This window comes from Daldinia loculata (assembly GCF_022478755.1).
Source record: "Daldinia loculata strain CBS 113971 unplaced genomic scaffold F4817scaffold_31, whole genome shotgun sequence".
In the NCBI taxonomy this organism is placed as follows: Eukaryota; Fungi; Ascomycota; class Sordariomycetes; order Xylariales; family Hypoxylaceae; genus Daldinia; species Daldinia loculata.
In genome coordinates this window covers 1-15,714 of record NW_026054885.1, presented here as the reverse complement: position 1 = coordinate 15,714, position 15,714 = coordinate 1, and the positions used below count along the sequence as shown (strand labels likewise).

The 15,714-nt window shown below is 45.6% G+C and overlaps 4 protein-coding genes across 4 annotated transcripts; 3 read left to right on the top strand and 1 right to left on the bottom strand.

Moving 5' to 3' along the window:
- Positions 1-1,693: 1,693 nt before the first annotated feature.
- F4817DRAFT_340475 (uncharacterized protein) lies at positions 1,694-3,424 on the top strand. Its single transcript, XM_049303640.1, has 3 exons — positions 1,694-2,311; positions 2,364-3,232; positions 3,402-3,424. Exons 1-2 carry the CDS (start codon positions 1,750-1,752, stop codon positions 2,753-2,755), a joined length of 954 nt encoding a protein of 317 aa, XP_049158049.1. The 5' UTR covers positions 1,694-1,749; the 3' UTR covers positions 2,756-3,232; positions 3,402-3,424.
- On the bottom strand, positions 2,566-4,039 carry F4817DRAFT_143745 (uncharacterized protein). Its single transcript, XM_049297897.1, has 4 exons — positions 3,689-4,039; positions 3,402-3,627; positions 3,198-3,232; positions 2,566-3,142 (listed from the first exon to the last, which is right to left on the bottom strand). The coding sequence occupies exons 1-4, from the start codon at positions 3,836-3,838 to the stop codon at positions 2,777-2,779; spliced, it is 777 nt and encodes a 258-aa protein (XP_049158048.1). The 5' UTR covers positions 3,839-4,039; the 3' UTR covers positions 2,566-2,776.
- Positions 4,040-5,052: 1,013 nt separating this feature from the next.
- On the top strand, positions 5,053-10,000 carry F4817DRAFT_143737 (uncharacterized protein). Its single transcript, XM_049297896.1, has 4 exons — positions 5,053-7,478; positions 8,172-9,009; positions 9,063-9,286; positions 9,351-10,000. The coding sequence occupies exons 1-4, from the start codon at positions 5,250-5,252 to the stop codon at positions 9,921-9,923; spliced, it is 3,864 nt and encodes a 1,287-aa protein (XP_049158047.1). The 5' UTR covers positions 5,053-5,249; the 3' UTR covers positions 9,924-10,000.
- Positions 10,001-11,074: 1,074 nt separating this feature from the next.
- On the top strand, positions 11,075-13,592 carry F4817DRAFT_316809 (uncharacterized protein; the record flags this gene model as incomplete). Its single annotated transcript, XM_049300726.1, has 3 exons — positions 11,075-11,092; positions 11,117-11,453; positions 12,508-13,592. 3 exons carry the CDS (start codon positions 11,075-11,077, stop codon positions 13,590-13,592), a joined length of 1,440 nt encoding a protein of 479 aa, XP_049158046.1.
- Positions 13,593-15,714: the final 2,122 nt, after the last annotated feature.

The following is a 15,714-nucleotide window of genomic DNA, read 5'->3' as shown; positions in this document are numbered from 1 at the left end:
CTGATGTCTCAAAAAGGAACCCGGGGACCACGTTCATCTACTAGGATGATCAAAAAGCACAACTACATATACTTATACAGAAATCCAGAATTAGCTAGAGCTAGGTATGCTCGACGAGAAATACAATTAAGAAGACTACGGGGTGTGAGAATATATGCACCCCATGCTAGCACCCTTAGACTACGGTCATTGTTGATTCTAGCACATGGAATCCATCTTAGTAAATAAGTACTTATCAAAAAGATCTACCCTTGACCCATGACTTCATATATAATATATCTAAACAGGCTTCGTGATTGCCGATTGGTTAATTGACTGTGATTTATAATTGAGTATACATTTTTCATGCAGGAATCTGTCCTAGGAGCTTACTCGCCTACATTATTTTCAGGAGGAAGACGTCTAAATCATAAACTGGCTTATGTGTCAATGTGATCATTTCGACCGTCAAGTCATAAGATGTACACAGACTAAACTGGGTATTTATTTTGCCACGAAGCCACCATGCAAGCTAAGGCCTGCCGGTATATCTGGAAGTTTAGACACTATTTGTCGCAACGGGACATAAGAGAGCCATTTGAACTACTTAAGCATATAATAAAGGTACCACCATAGCCAAATGAACATTAATCAGCAGCTACTTAGTCCTAAAAATTTATCGGTATCGTTTTGGGACGAATGTCTATCGCCTAACTAATAGCTATCGTGGGCGTTTGGTGATTTTCGTTCTCGCGATTATTGCTTCGAATGCTTGGCTACGCATGCCTGTAACGTGTTAAATGTTTTAGGTAAACCTAAAACGGTTATGATGAAATAATGGATACTATATGATATATTAATCCGGCTATTATAAAGCCCAGAAAGATTGTAGGCTCGGGACCATTACTATTCGCCTAGGAGGTTGTCAAGCCTATAGTGATAGTCTCAATAGAGATGTTTAGATCATTTATTCTTTTGAGAAGCAGAATGCGAGACTACGAATGGTCTTTGGCGCTGAGAAATATCTAAGAGAAAACGGAAGGACCCTTGATAAAATATACGCAGTCGGCAAATACGCCTGCTTATTTAGATGCGAACAACATGTTGCAGTATCTGAGTAATTTCAAGGATTCATTGACTTTAGCTGTCTCTTTTCTAAGTGGCTTTAGTGACCTGGTAAACTATCTACTCTTAGTTAACCCACCTAAACCCGCGAGTGGCAAGTCTAGAAAATAATACGGGTACGAACATGAAGACCGGGTACAGCCAAGCTGGGAGAGGCTATATTACGTTTACCGGTTAACACTCGGCCTAAACTTCCGTTTAGATTCTATTGTAACTTAGTAGCTTCCTATAATGATTCCTGTGAAACAAGACAGTGGTGATTTTGGATGTGAGCCTGGGGACTCGAATACTCGACCTTGTGAAAAACCTCCTAAGGGTCGGCTGTGGCGATGTAATTTTTGCGTTTATAAGACGACAGTGGGATATTTATGGGCACTTACTTCACACAGCGCCACCTAGGTAACCTATTTCTAGTAACGTATCTCACAATGGTCTCAAGAAGCTGCCTGGCGATAGATTCCCCTGAAATCTGAGCTATATACTGCCTAATCGCATATGCTACGATAAGCCCATATATGCACTAAAGCATATCCGTCGAAATTTATACCAAATTGGACTTGCAGATTAGGTAGCGGTTAGTTCATCTTCACATGCTTTTCCATTCGAAGTGTCAGTTCACACAAGAATATAAAGCTCCTTGGATCGATGATGGCAGTATCGGACTTAGTCAAGCACCTTGCCAGCATAAGTCCAGCTGCATATTGCCAAATCTTCTATGTCCTCGCGGCCGCAGCGGTGTTAGGTATCGCTGTGGCTCCTGAGTCCGTACGACGTCTCCTGACCCAATATGGGGCTCGATCTTCACCTACGGGCACATCGGACGACAAGGAGGGAAAGCAGGCTCGCGATGGACCTCTTGTTAGTATTGTTAGCTGGGCCACATCTGTGGGCAAAGTACCTCATTCATGGTTTATTCACTTCTATATTCTTTCTGTGTCCTGCTCCGTCTTCTGGGCTGTTCAATTCCTTAGCCATGGAAAGATACTCGAGTTTATAGTCAAGAACCAGGCTCCGAGCGAGACATCCTCGATGTCAATCAATCAAGTCGTTATCGTGTGGGCTTTGATGAGCTTGCAAGGTGCTAGGCGTCTCTACGAATATATGGCTGTTGTTCGCTCTTCGCCTTCTAAGATGTGGATTATCCATTGGCTGCTGGGTGTTGCTTATTATTTCTGCACGGGCATTTCTATTTGGATACATGGATCTCGTAGGTACTATTGCCATATTTTTTGTTTACAATCTTCTAAGTAATGATATAGGTTCGATTCAGTCTTCCGATAGAAGAACATTTAGTATCGAGATACCATCATTCAACATGGTCTTCGGGGTGATCACGTTCTGGGCCTCATGGTTCATGCAATACAGATGCCACAGCTATTTGTCTCAATTGAAGAAATATTCACTTCCGGTGGACGGCTTATTCCAGTACCTGGTGTGCCCGCATTATACGTGCGAGTGCGTATTATATCTTTCTCTAGCGTTGATAGCAGCACCCGTGGGTCAACTGTACAACAGGACGTTGATATGTGCTGTGCTATTTGTCGCAGTCAATCTTGGTGTTACTGCAAACGGAACCAAGAAGTGGTATAGTGAGAAATTCGGCCACGAAAGGGTCCGAGGGAAATGGAAAATGATACCAGGTATATTTTGAAACCGAACCCGTCTGGGCATATCAATTTTTCTGCAGAAATCCAAGCTTGCCTCCCAGCTTGGATACTTTCATCACGTCTCGATACGTTAGGCTGGTACGCGTCTTTCGTACGTTGCAACCATTTGCAAATTCTTCAGGTGACTGTAGGAGTTCCCAATTGGCAATCGTACTATTAGAGAGCTCAATATCTTCCGTGATATCTTCGATACCATGGAGAAAATCCGTGTAAAGATCGGAGGTAGTGATGAGTAGGCTTCGAGGCTCTTGCAATATTCTCCATGCTGGGTTGGGATCTAGGGCGCCGTCGTCCTTGGATTTGTAGATGTTGAGGCAGAGACTAGCACCGAGGCTCACAGTACACACGACAGGATGATACGCAGCCCCGTCCTGTTTTGGAATGAGCAGTTCATCATAGCCTTCTCTAATTATGCTACTCGCTTACCTTGTGAGGCATTATGCCGATGCCGGGAGGGTATTCTGAATACAAATTAATACTACATGTCATAGCATGGAATTTTGGATTTTAGACCCGTCATAAATTTCTTTTTTTCGGATCAATGGGCACAATAAGCAATAACGGAAAAGATAGTGTGATGCGACTTGAAGGATACACCGAACCTCATCGCACGCTCTTCTCTACACGTACCATTGATCAGAACATGGTTCGGTTTCTGGTGGGGACTATCAGAAAATATATCGGGCGAATCGGGTCCTCGTGAGAGTCGGGTCGATTTCAGACGCGGCACAATCGGATCACTCAACCAAGTTGGCAAGGGAGCATCCATCAACTTATTATTCACAAGATCGGACGGCCAGGTTTGCAGGCGGCGATGGGATAATTGCTTCCAACGTGGTTTCGGTGCGGATGCTATCTGTGTCATTGTCAGGCGAGGGGTACGGAACTCATCGTCTCCGTGACCATCACAACCGTACTTTGTCAAGAATCGCTTGCTCTTCCTCTTGTGTGATGAAATCCGAGATGTAGTAGGCGGCTTGTGGTAGACTTGTAACTCGGACGTCATCAAGAGAATCGGGAAGCCTAAGGTTAGCGGGGGTAGGATCCATAAATTCGTTGTTGGCCATAATGAATATCCACCAGGGGAATTCGGCAGACGTCGGATTAAAGATCTTGGATGTTCGTATTACTATCGAGAACGGGCGAATTGGGTGTTAGTGTATGGGTGCCTGAAGGCGTTATGGTTGGTGTGGAAACGCGGTTAGAATATTTTATCACGATATGCCTTTTGTAATGGTCGAATACGCAATCTGAATCTGATAGCACGTGGTACTAATCCACAGACCCATGCGAGGCTAGGTTTTGCGTATCAAAACGATTTCGAAATCGTTTGGGATAAATAAGGGCAGTTGATGGACCTTGGAAGCGGATCGGCACGGGATAGCTTATCGGTAAGGAGGTGGGTTGAACACTTCAAATAAAAAGGAGAGTGTGGTCAGATTCGATAGAATCTTGGATTGGAGAAGGAGATGTGCAGTTTATTAGCGATAATTAATAAACGAACCCTGCTAAGAGAGAATTTTCACAGAGTCGAAGGAAGGAAAAGCCTGGAAAGAACTGGGGAAATGAGGGGCGGAAACGAGCAGAGACAGGCAGTAAAAGCTGGCAAAGTAAGCAGGGGCTTGCCGCAGTCGGGGGGCAAGGAAGCAACTCTCAAGAGCAGCTCGAGCAACTCAGAGCTGTGCAAATTTGCGGAAATACCGGCCACCCGACCCATCCTTATTCAGGTCGGCAGCCAATTAAAAAAGGGCCCGGCTTGTTAGACTGATCTTGAAATTGATCTTCAATGGCTACACAAGAAAAACAGTCCTAGTGTCACCACACTAACAAAAGCCACTAGGCTACTTTTGTGCATAGCCTACCTCAAGTATTCCAGTACCCGTTCACTTTCCCTCTTGTCTCTCTGGCAGTCTGGCCTTCCTGCCAGTGTTCAGTTGTCGTTTCCTATCTCTATGCGCTTTGCCTACCACTTTGCCTGCCTTACCTATCCGCCTATCTGTTACTACCTACCTTGCCTACCTTGCCTACCTTGCCTACATGCTGCTACCTGCCTGCTACTCTATTATTATCTAGGAGGTAGTTAGTATTTCTCTCAGCTAGGTGCTTTTGGTTTGCTGCATCCTTTTCGTACTTTTCAATTTTGCAAATAATTTCCCTACACCGAAAATTATTCACATTCGATGACGGTCATTATCTGCGACAACTCGTGTTCATCAGCGATATTTTAGCAAGCTGCACATTTTTTCAATCCCATTTAGTACTCAGTTCTAGTCCAAGACCGTCTAAAGTCTTGTTTTCTATCAGTTCCTTAGCCGTTTGACCCACGACCGACCGTTTATGTTCGTACTCGTACCATTGTAGAGTAGTCCATATTCGTCAAGTTTGTACAGAGTCTCGACACGAATTCTGTCCCTATCGTCACCCACGAGTGGCCATCATGGTGTACTGTATTGTATTTCGGTATATGAATTGAATGCTATGGATGCGCAGAATGCTGTCGAGTCCGCAAACACGAAACAGGCTGCCTCGCCGAAGCGGGGATTTGCTGAGTCTGAAGATCCCAAGTCGACGGTGACAGCGAATAACGCCACAACCAATAACATTAAGCCTTCACTGACTGCAAAAACCCCTTCCACGTCTAAGGAGTTGCGACCCGTGCCGATATTACCAAGTGCGCAGGATGATGATGTTGGGCCTGATCAGAACTCGGACGCCGAGACAATCGTCCTGCCAGGCAAGGACGGTGTCTCTCCCTCGAAACCTCGAAAGGTAATAAAGCACGAAGATAGGAGCGATGGTGAGATTGATGATGTTTTACCGCCTCCGAGGAAGTATCTGAAGGATGGTAAAAACGGCGATCGCAATGGTGGCCCTTCCGATGATGTAGCCTTCCTAGAAAGAAAGAAGCGACTACCTGGAAAAGAGAAGCAACCGCGAAGTAAAGAAGTATCAAGTGGGCTTAGTTCTGCTCCTGCTTCTCCGCCTCCACACCGTCGCAATAACCACGAGCACATCCACCGGCGTCGCAGGTCCAGTGATGCACATTCGGAATCAGGCTCCGAATCATCCAAGACGAGACCTAACAAAGATACTATCAAACACAAGTCGAAATCCGTAGATAGGTTACTACCTGGCAAGCGCAAGGCACCCAAGGCAGAATCTGATGACGAAGGCGAGTCGCGGAAGGTTCGTCGACCGCGTATTTCAGACGCGGGCCTTGACAACCAAGCTGTTGCTAGGGAGAAGGACCAAAAACCCTCATCAGTCCGCCTTCCCCACGACAGACAATCCACTTCTCGAAACCGATCACTGTCACCTCATGGTCGCGTTCACCGACGTAGCCTTTCAACGCAACTTCCATCTCAGTCTTCGAATGGCTTTAGCACGAAGAAAAGGCGTATACCTGCACCCCTTCAATCTACCGATTATCACTCCGACGATTCATCTGCCAGCGGAAGCCCGCATCCTCGAAGTTCAAAATTAAGAAGTATAGCTACCCCCGTCACTGGTGAATCAACAATCTCGCCCGCAAGGATGCCAGCCCACAAGAAGCATGTTGATAATCATGGGCAGACCTTGCTCGCCAAGGCTTGTGCGAAAGGCGAATACGAAGCTGCTAAGAAGCGGTTGACCGAACGACCTGAAGATTTAAATTTTGCTGATTACGCTGGAAACACACCTCTGCAAGTTGCGTCACTCAATGGCCACGAACAAATTGTCCAACTTCTTATTGATGCGGGATGCAATCTGGACTGCCGAAATAGCGATAAGGAGACACCACTTCTCGATGCTGTAGAGAACGGCCATCTAGGTGTCGTGAAACTCTTGCTGAAGGCTGGTGTAAACCCCCGAAAGGCGGATGCTGAGGGACACGAACCGTTGGAGAAAGTACCCGACGAGCTAGAAAACGCTGAAGAAATTCGAGCTGCGTTGCGAGAGGCGAAGGAGAGGGTCGGCGAGCTGCGGCGAACTTCCGAAGACCACCCGCCTCACGATATGCCGGATACCCTTTCCTCCCACGGACCTGAAAGCCCCCGTCGTTCACCCGCGGCGTCGGGCAGCAGCACATTAGCGGCTCAACGCCGCGGCGGTGCCGTACGGTCGACGAAGACCAGCAATCATCTGTTGTATATGAATCTCGATGACAAGACTCTTCGACAAGCTGCGGCGCGAGGTGATAATGAGACGGTGACTCGTGTACTGCAAGTCAAGGAACGCTGTGATGACCCTGAGGCTCTGGTCAATGCAGCTCGCGGTGGCCATAGCTTTGTGGTCGAACTCCTGCTCGCCTTAGGAGGCGCGAACCCAGATCCGCTACGACCTGTTCCAGGCCTCCCGGCAGAACATGGGACGCCAATGTTAGCCGCTATTGGTGGAGAGAATATCGAGGTTATTAAGCTTTTACTCAACGCGTCTAATTTTGACCCGACTCGTCGTTATAAAGGTCAAACCTATTACGAAATAGCTAGACGTCGGGAGGGACCTATGTGGAAGGAGGAAGAGCATCTTCTAAAAAATGCTTACGACGAATTTAAGAAATCGCCTAAAGTTTCCTCCAAGACAAAGTCACCGGGTAGGCGAGACCGTGATCGCGAACTAGACCCAGAATCGAGACGTGCCAACCGCAATGAGTCGAACTTGGACGCTGTCCGATCGCATAAGCGTCGGCCATCTAGCCCCTCCCGAGACGTCGATTCTAAAAAGAAGGCCAGCTCTACTAAAGTTTCTGGAAGTCCTAAGGAGAAGAGGCGCTCGCTTTCTTTTGGTAATCATGACGAACAAACCTCGCCCAAGCGTGGGCCAGGACGCCCCAAGAAAGAAGAGCGGGTTTCAAGTATTGCCACATCCGACCGCGAGGTTTCTCCTGCTGTGTCTAAAACCCTTCCGTCGAAGTCAAAATTGGTAGACTCGGACCCCGCTATTAACTCTTCTGATACCGAAACTGCAAAGCCGCGGAGGAAGCTTATTTCAGGTAAAGAATTGAAAGGGCACAGGGAAAAGCAGCGACGCGCGAGCTTAGCGTCAAACAACTCAACTACTGAGCGTGGCGATCCGAGAAATGAAGATGTACTAGAAAAGCGACCAGATCGGCTCTCCGAGAAATACCATGATCGAACGAAGGCAATAAAGCGTGACGAGTCTAATGATAGGTTGTCTGTAGGGGAAGGTTCAGCTAAGAGGCCTCGATCTAGTGTTACGCCACCTCGGCATGGGCTTGCAGATAAAGACGATACCGACGCTCCAATTAAGAAAAGGAGATTGGACCCCGACAGCAAAGAAAGACGACCATTTCAAAACTCTTCCCCCGAAAGTCGACAGCAGAAACGAGACCCATCACGGGACCCCGTCAGGTCACAGCGACCCTCGGACGACCGCAAAGAAGTGCCAAAGGCCAAGAAGGCCAGTCGCGATCGTAGAGAGTTAGATAAAGCAAGCCCTCTAGAAAAGACTAGCATCACTGTAGCCTCCGACGACGTTGACGTGGATATGCGTGACGCACCCCAAACACACTCAGTTGAAGAGAGCGAAGCGCAGATCGACCGTGAGCGCAAAGAGGCAAAGAGAAAGCAAGCTGAAGCTGAAGCGATAGCCGCCGAGGAAGCGAAGAGAAAGGATATCGAACAAAAACGTCAAGAAGCAGAGAAGAAAAAACAGGAGGCAGAAGCACGACGACGGGAAGAAGTTGAAAAGAAGCGTCTTCAAGAAGAAGAGCGAATCCGCCTAGAGAAAGAAGAAAAGAGGCGAAAAGAAGAGGAGGAAAGGGTGCGACTAGAAGAGGAGCGAAAGGAGAAAGAGGAGCAGGAGAGAAAGCTACGAGAAGAAGAGGAGAGAAAACGAAAGGAGGAGGAAGAACGCAAGCGACAAGAGGAAGAAGCTAGAATCCGTCGCGAGAGGGAGGCCGCCGAAGAAGCTCAACGCTTGCGAGAGGAGGAAGAGCAAAAGGAACAAGAGCGCAAACGTGCGGAGCGAGCTGCACGTGAAGCCGAGATGCAGCGTGCTCGCCAGGAGGAGATGGAGAAGATCCGTCTATCCAAGTTGCCTCCTCTATTACGCTGGCTTGATGCCTGCCCAAACCCCAAGCAAAAGGATATAGCCGAGCTCTTCGCTATAGCGCGAGGGGTAAGGTATGATACGATTAACCCTTCCGCAACTGGTCACGCAAGCGGACGCGAGCAGTGGTTGCTTAACACCCAAGTTGCCCTACTTTTGGGCGAGAAAGATACCTCGCTGTCAAGATGTGAGTTACTAAACAAATATTTTTGACGTTGTGTTTAACTGATCGATCCTTAGATACTGCGTGGGAACGTATTCCAGTATCGCATATAGCAAAGAGAGTTATCTGGCGTCTGGAGCAGGATAGATATGCTCTAACAGAAGGCAAACTGTATCACTTGGGAGAACAATTACCCAATTTCTACGGAGGTAATCCTTGGTCAGTTGGCTATAGGAGACTCGAACAGATTCGTGGTGAGGCGTGGAAGTGTTTCTCCGAGACGGAGATGTTCTTTGTCAAAGTAAGTTTGTCACATATATATCAGCATGTTAACACTGTTGACTTGACACTAACGTGATCAAAAGCAATCCGACTTCCTCTATATCGTTCCTACCATACCTCACCTTCGTAACGTCAAACTATCGATCTGGTATTGCGAGCTCCCAGAGCATGAATCCGCCCTCTCAACTTGGAGTACCCCAGCCAAATGGAAGCAAGATCCGGATGCCGAAAGCCGTGGAGGGTTTGCACCCCAATCCAAGTATTATATCAACGGGGAATTGGTGGGCGAGAAGAAGCCACAGCCATACCAACCAAGCAAAACCCCATTTCCAGACCACCGAGTCCCAAGAAGGGGCGGGCTTGTTGCAGTCACGCCGGATGAGCCTGACTATGCGCGCATCTGCATTGAGCAGGGTCTAACACACCTCCTTACGGATCAACAAAAACAAGCTGTGCTGAACGGGGCACATTTGACCCCTCGGAGCATGGTGTCGAACGAGGCTCTAGACTACGTCGGCGAGAATTTGTCCCCTTCGACCGAATTACCGAGTACTAGACTAGTCAACGGCATCAAGAGCGCCCACGAGTCCCCGGACAAGCTTCCTGTTAATGGCACCAGTGGAGACGACTCGGGGAGCCAACGACGGGGTAGTTAAATTGGACTATTTTAACAGCGCAATACGCATATCCTACACACCCTTCACCCTGGTAGCGTTTTCTTGTCCCTGTACGATATCGAAGTGGCGGTTTATGCGACTTCCAAACTATTCATACCCAAGGGAATCTCATTCCCGTGGTAGTGGGCTTTTTTATTTGTTGTCACAAATGTGACGAGGACGGCTCGAAAAAAACAAAACAGGCGAATACTCACGTATATGATCACCTGACTTCATGGGCGGAGTTTGAGGCTCTTGAATTGGCTGGCAAAGCGTGTAAAAGCTTTCCACCTTGGATCCCAGCTCCGAGGATTTGCTCTTCCATATGATGTCGGCGTACACGTTCTTGTTTGCGATGCCAAGGCTAGAAAGGGGTGGGGTTGAGAATTGGCGGTTGAGATGCGGATTACGATTAGATACACCCAATGCAGTATATACATTCTTATGATTGAAGGCACTCGACGGTGTTATTACGATAGGCTTTGATGGAAATGAGGTAGCTTCGGATGGTTCCATGGCGTGATTGAGATGGGGTGTGTTAAACCTCGCTCGGGCAGTGAGTGAGCTTGGTTTTGTTGCCAAATGAAATTACCATCAGCCAAGAGCTTTACTTTAGGTAAGCTCAAAGGGTCTGATGTTAAAATATTAAAATCTTAGCTGAGGCAGCATGCTCGAAACAACGAGCCTATTAAATAGAATCGTTGCTTTCATTTCGATAGGCCTCGGATATGGTCGTAATAAACCATGTCCAAGCTACTATAATTCCCAGCGAAGCCACATGAAGACGTCACCGTATCGCACTAATACGATGGACGTTGGATAGGAATCTGACCTTGGCATTTATTATATGGGGCAGATGGCACTCCCTACTGAGCCATGCATTTATGAATACCTAGGTATTCTGAAGGCTTACGTACCGTTTCTCTTTGAAAGACATGTGGCTTGTGTAACACAAATCGATCCCATCGATCCCATCGACGACTCAAGACATGTAACACATGTGGCGCTGTCATGTTTGTTTCTTACATTTGTGACCTACCTGTATTTTCACCTTCATAAATCGACTTACTCTCTTATTCTCACTCTCGTCTAAAGTCCTCCCGCTCTTCTCGTTCCGGGTGTACGTAACGTACGGGGCTACGCTTGCCGATATGCGTGATTCGGATTTGGTCCGCTTCGATATCTATTTCTAGCCCGGTGCTGTACCGGCTGATATCGTACGCCACTACCGCGCTGAGAATAGAGCGCTGGGTAGTTATGCTACCGATTCGAATGTTTTCCGTGGCACGGTTACGATACTTATCAATGAGAAATGGGAATCAGACGGCGTAGAGCTGCTCTTTTTCGACCCTCCGCCCAGTTTGCTTGAATTAGAGGATAAGGATAGGAAGGGGATTTTTGGAGATGATCTGACTAATGATGGGATGTTGGTGGTCCGCGACGTTGCTCTTCGAGGCCCGGCTGGGTTGAGCATAAAGCTACGAACGCTGGCTGAGAATACACGCGATTGGAGTGGTCTCGATGAGCAATGTAGAGACGCCGTTGGCGAGGGAAAGACTACGTGGTAGTCTTACAAGACTATATTTGGTCAAGCCACAAATATGACGGGAGTTCTTGCGTAAAACGAAACATGCTTCGGTAAATCAGCCATTTAGTGCGCTAGCAAATCCGGTGCACAAAAACATTAGCTGAGCTGTGAGGGCATTGCACACTATCGTGTTGAGCCTCGATCCAATGATTCGGGAAGAAAAAGAAAAGCCAGTTTCTTATTTTAGGAGACTAGATCGATTAGCGAATAGCGGTGGATTCTTTATGTCGGATGGGTGCCGGCATTACAATAGTGTATTGTATGTATGTATTATACCATGTACACAAAGAAATATAAAAGGGGCTAAGACGTCGAGGGGATAATTAATTATGTTTTGTGCTAGGGAACTTAGGGAACTTGGTGGCATAACAAAAGTCCGCGTCGTAGAATGGACGAATAGAAATACCTTGTTGCTGAGGACCTGGCAGTCTGGGTAACTAGGACAAGGGTCTGAAGCTGGATATTGGGCTGATCAACATAGCCTCCCTTGTCGAGCTATGTATGGAACTGGATACTTGTAACACGACCTCTGCCGTGTAGGCTTTGGCAGCCCGTAACTGGCCGTAGACGTAGTTAACTAAAGATAGTCATGATGGGCGTTGTGTAATACGGGGCGCTGTTTCGTCCATGCACGATATCCTCTCTTATTGGACGCGACAGCTGTATGGACAGGCCTTTAAGGCTGAAGGAAAAGTAAATTACCGGTGTTGCTGTTCCTCGGTGACGGGTCTTCTCCGTGTTCACTGATTCATTCAGGCACCGTTTTTTTTCTCGTTTCTCTATTTTTTTCTATTTCCAATCTTTCCCCATCCTGTAGCGTCCGGCCAACCCCTCCTAAGCGGTCCTCACCGCTGAGCGTTGCGAACGCGACTAGTTAATTAGAGGTCCTGGATTGACTCGTCGAGGTGGTAAATGACTCCCACTCCTGGGTTGAGAGGAGTATCCACCACACCACACCAGACCACACTACACTACACCATACCTAAATAGCAATAGCAAGCAGCCAGCCGGTCAGGATGAGGTGGTTCCTGACGCTGCCGGCCTCTCTGCTGCTCAGCATCGCGCTGCAAACCCAAGTCGTATTAGCGATCGATAACGACTTCTCGGCGTACCCCGAGGGCTCGCAGCAATGCCTAAACGACGCGGCCGACCAGAGCAAATGCTCGGGCAACACGGGCAACGAAATGAACATGTGTCTGTGTTCCAATAAGGGAAACTTCATCTACAATACCGCCGAGTGCGTCGCCAAGCAGAGCCCCGCCGATCTCAACGCCGTCTACGATACCATGGAGAACAACTGCGCCGGCACGGGCGTCACCATCGCCGTCTCCAAGCAGGCCTTCCTCTCGCAAGCCGCCGCCGCCACCGCAACGACGTCTTCCGCCACGCCAACATCCACCTCGCCAACTTCCACATCAGATTCTCCCACAGCATCACCTACTACAACATCACCTACAGCATCACCCACAACCTCCGACTCCCCCTCCGGAACCAGCACCCTCTCCTCAGGCGCCAAGATCGGATTAGGCGTAGGCATCGGCTTCGGCAGCGTAGCGCTCGGTCTACTAGGCTGGTTCGTATTCGCGTACTCGCGCCGCCGCCGGGCACACCACCCGCCCACCGACGCGGAGCTCTCGCCCAACGCAGCCTCCACCCCCCTGCACAACGGCAGCAGCAGCGCGTACCAGCCGTCGCCCCTTACGCCGGCGCCCGAGTACGCGCAGCACAACGCGCAGTTCGGCGGCGTCGCGGAATTAAGTCCCGCGACTGTGCATAGCGGGTGGAAGGAATTGCCCGCGGATTACTACGGCGGCGGCGGCGGGGATAAGAAAGACGGTGGTGGTGGTGGTGGTGGTGGTGGTGGTAAGAGTGACGGGGGATACAATTACAAGGGCTCGTCCGGCGTGCCGCTTCTCGCGGAACTAGACGACGGACGCGCGAACTCGCCGGCGCCGGTCGAGTTGCCGGGGAGCGAGGTGTACAACGATACTAGCAGCGTGCATACGCCGGCGCATAGTGCGCAGGGCCCGGAGAGCGGATATCGGGATCAGGAGCTAGGGAACGGGCATGGAGCAGGATGATGAGATAAGATGAGATGAGATGAGATGTGATGGGGTGTGGACGTGATAAGTTAAGAGAAGAAGAGGAAAAAGAAGAAGAACGTTCCGATACCGAATACCGAATATTAATGCGCATATTGAGTTACAATTCATTCCGACGTACAGAATTCCAACGCGCTAAGATGACTAATACATCTAATACATATTACATATTACATATATACCTACGATATAAGCATATAAACTTACTTACATATTTATTATTTATATAAGGTATTAACGTAATGATATTATTAAAAACGAGGTTAGCGATAATAATTAATTACAATTATAATTATAATTAATTATAATTATTTAATTTAATTTAACGTATTAAATGCGTAAAACATAACACGGTAGTAAAATTACGATTTAAAAAAAATTATTATATTATAACATTTTTATAACATAACATAAAAGCGGCGTCCCGGAATTTAAACGATAATACGTGTTAATAAAAAAAAAAAAAAAAAAAACATGTACATATAAATATTTTTATTTTAAGTGACCTTAAACCAAAATTTCGATTTTTTTAGTTCGGGGGGATGTACCCCCCACAGCCACACCACTCCCTAACCAATCATAACCCGTACAACCCCTTTAAAAAAAAATCGAAACTTTAGTCTAAGGTCACCCTGGACACGTGCCTCCCAAAAAATCGTTTTGCAAAAAACAACATTAACATCATTTAATCAATAAAATCATCAAAAAAATAACAGCGCCAACGCATTTTTACAATAAATATTAATTGATTATACAATCGTATTAACCTCATTATTAAATCTATCGATTTAATCCACATATTTTAAGTCTTTTAAGGTGTTAAAAGTGGCTACAACGGTCGCAACGCGTTGGCTGCAACACCGGTCGCAACACCAATCGATCGCAACGGTAGCCGCAATACACAACACGCAACAAGGCTGTACGGGTATAAAAAAGGCAGGAAAATTTAGGCAAGCAATAGTATTATTACTTCCGAGTATAAAATAGACTATTTTATACGTGGTTATGGATGTTGTTACAAGCGTTGTTATAAGTGATTATCGGTGCAATATTTCAATATATTTTTAAACGTTAAGGCTTACGATATCACAACGCAATGCCGTATAAGTATATAAAAAAGCGGGAAGGTTTAAGCTATTATGTTAGAGTTAGAATATAATGCGTTTTATTTTATTTATACGTATTGTTAATTGTATTATGTTAATTGTAATAATTGATAATATTACCACCGCAAGTTAGTTTTAACGTTTAAAGCCATAATATAAAAACGTAACGTTGTATAAATATGTAAAAAGTTTAAGCAAATAAATGCAATATATTATTAACCCCGAGTCATTTAAGTTAAAGTTATTTTATACGTTATTATATTGTATTAAATTATTGTAAATATAATATTTAAATTTTATTATTAAAATCTCCACCGTAATAAACGCTCGGGCTTAAACTAACTTTAAACCACGTTTCGTAAAATAACATGCCCGTGACCCACAAGTACAAACACACGGGCCATGCGTTTTCAAGGCGCTTGTAACGCCGGTGCAAGCGCAACCCGCGCTTTTACGAAATGTGGTTTAAATTTACTAAGATAAAAATATTTAACGTATATATTGTTATTTAATTTGCATTTATCTCATTTATAACGTTTAAATACGGTGCGGCTTATGTTATTTAACCACTTTTATTTTTATTGTAATATATAATAAAAAATTTATATATATTTATTATAACGGTAAAAAGTGGTTTTAAAAAACGGTTTTTTAACGAAATACCGTATTTTTTATATGTATTATTTATTAAAAAAGTAACGTTATTTTTTAAGTAATCGTTATTTAAACAATTACCGTTTTTCTTTTAAAAATCGTTTTTTTTTTAAAAATCATTTTTTTTTTAAAAATTATTTTTTTTATAAAAATTATTTTTTATTAAAAACTATTGTTATAATAAAAATTAAATTTATTAAAAAAATTATTTTAATTATATAAATTATTATTAAAATATTATAAACCTTTAATTTATTTTTATTAATATTATAATTAATAAATTTTTTATTTTATATAAATTATATTTAAATTATTAATTAAAATTAAATATAATTTAATTA

Bases quoted from the DNA above. Each gene is read 5' to 3' on its own strand.
- F4817DRAFT_143745 (XM_049297897.1), bottom strand. From the start codon at position 3,838: ATGGCCAACAACGAATTTATGGATCCTACCCCCGCTAACCTTAGGCTT. The intron at 3,628-3,688 runs GTACGGTTGTGA...ACAATGACACAG, and splicing joins AGCAAGCGATTCTTGACAAA to ATAGCATCCGCACCGAAACC. The intron at 3,143-3,197 runs GTAAGCGAGTAG...ATTCCAAAACAG, and splicing joins TCGGCATAATGCCTCACAAG to GACGGGGCTGCGTATCATCC.
- F4817DRAFT_143737 (XM_049297896.1), top strand. From the start codon at position 5,250: ATGGATGCGCAGAATGCTGTCGAGTCCGCAAACACGAAACAGGCTGCC. The intron at 7,479-8,171 runs GCCAGCTCTACT...AAGGCCAAGAAG, and splicing joins ACGTCGATTCTAAAAAGAAG to GCCAGTCGCGATCGTAGAGA. The intron at 9,287-9,350 runs GTAAGTTTGTCA...CGTGATCAAAAG, and splicing joins CGGAGATGTTCTTTGTCAAA to CAATCCGACTTCCTCTATAT.
- F4817DRAFT_340475 (XM_049303640.1), top strand. From the start codon at position 1,750: ATGATGGCAGTATCGGACTTAGTCAAGCACCTTGCCAGCATAAGTCCA. The intron at 2,312-2,363 runs GTAGGTACTATT...GTAATGATATAG, and splicing joins TATTTGGATACATGGATCTC to GTTCGATTCAGTCTTCCGAT.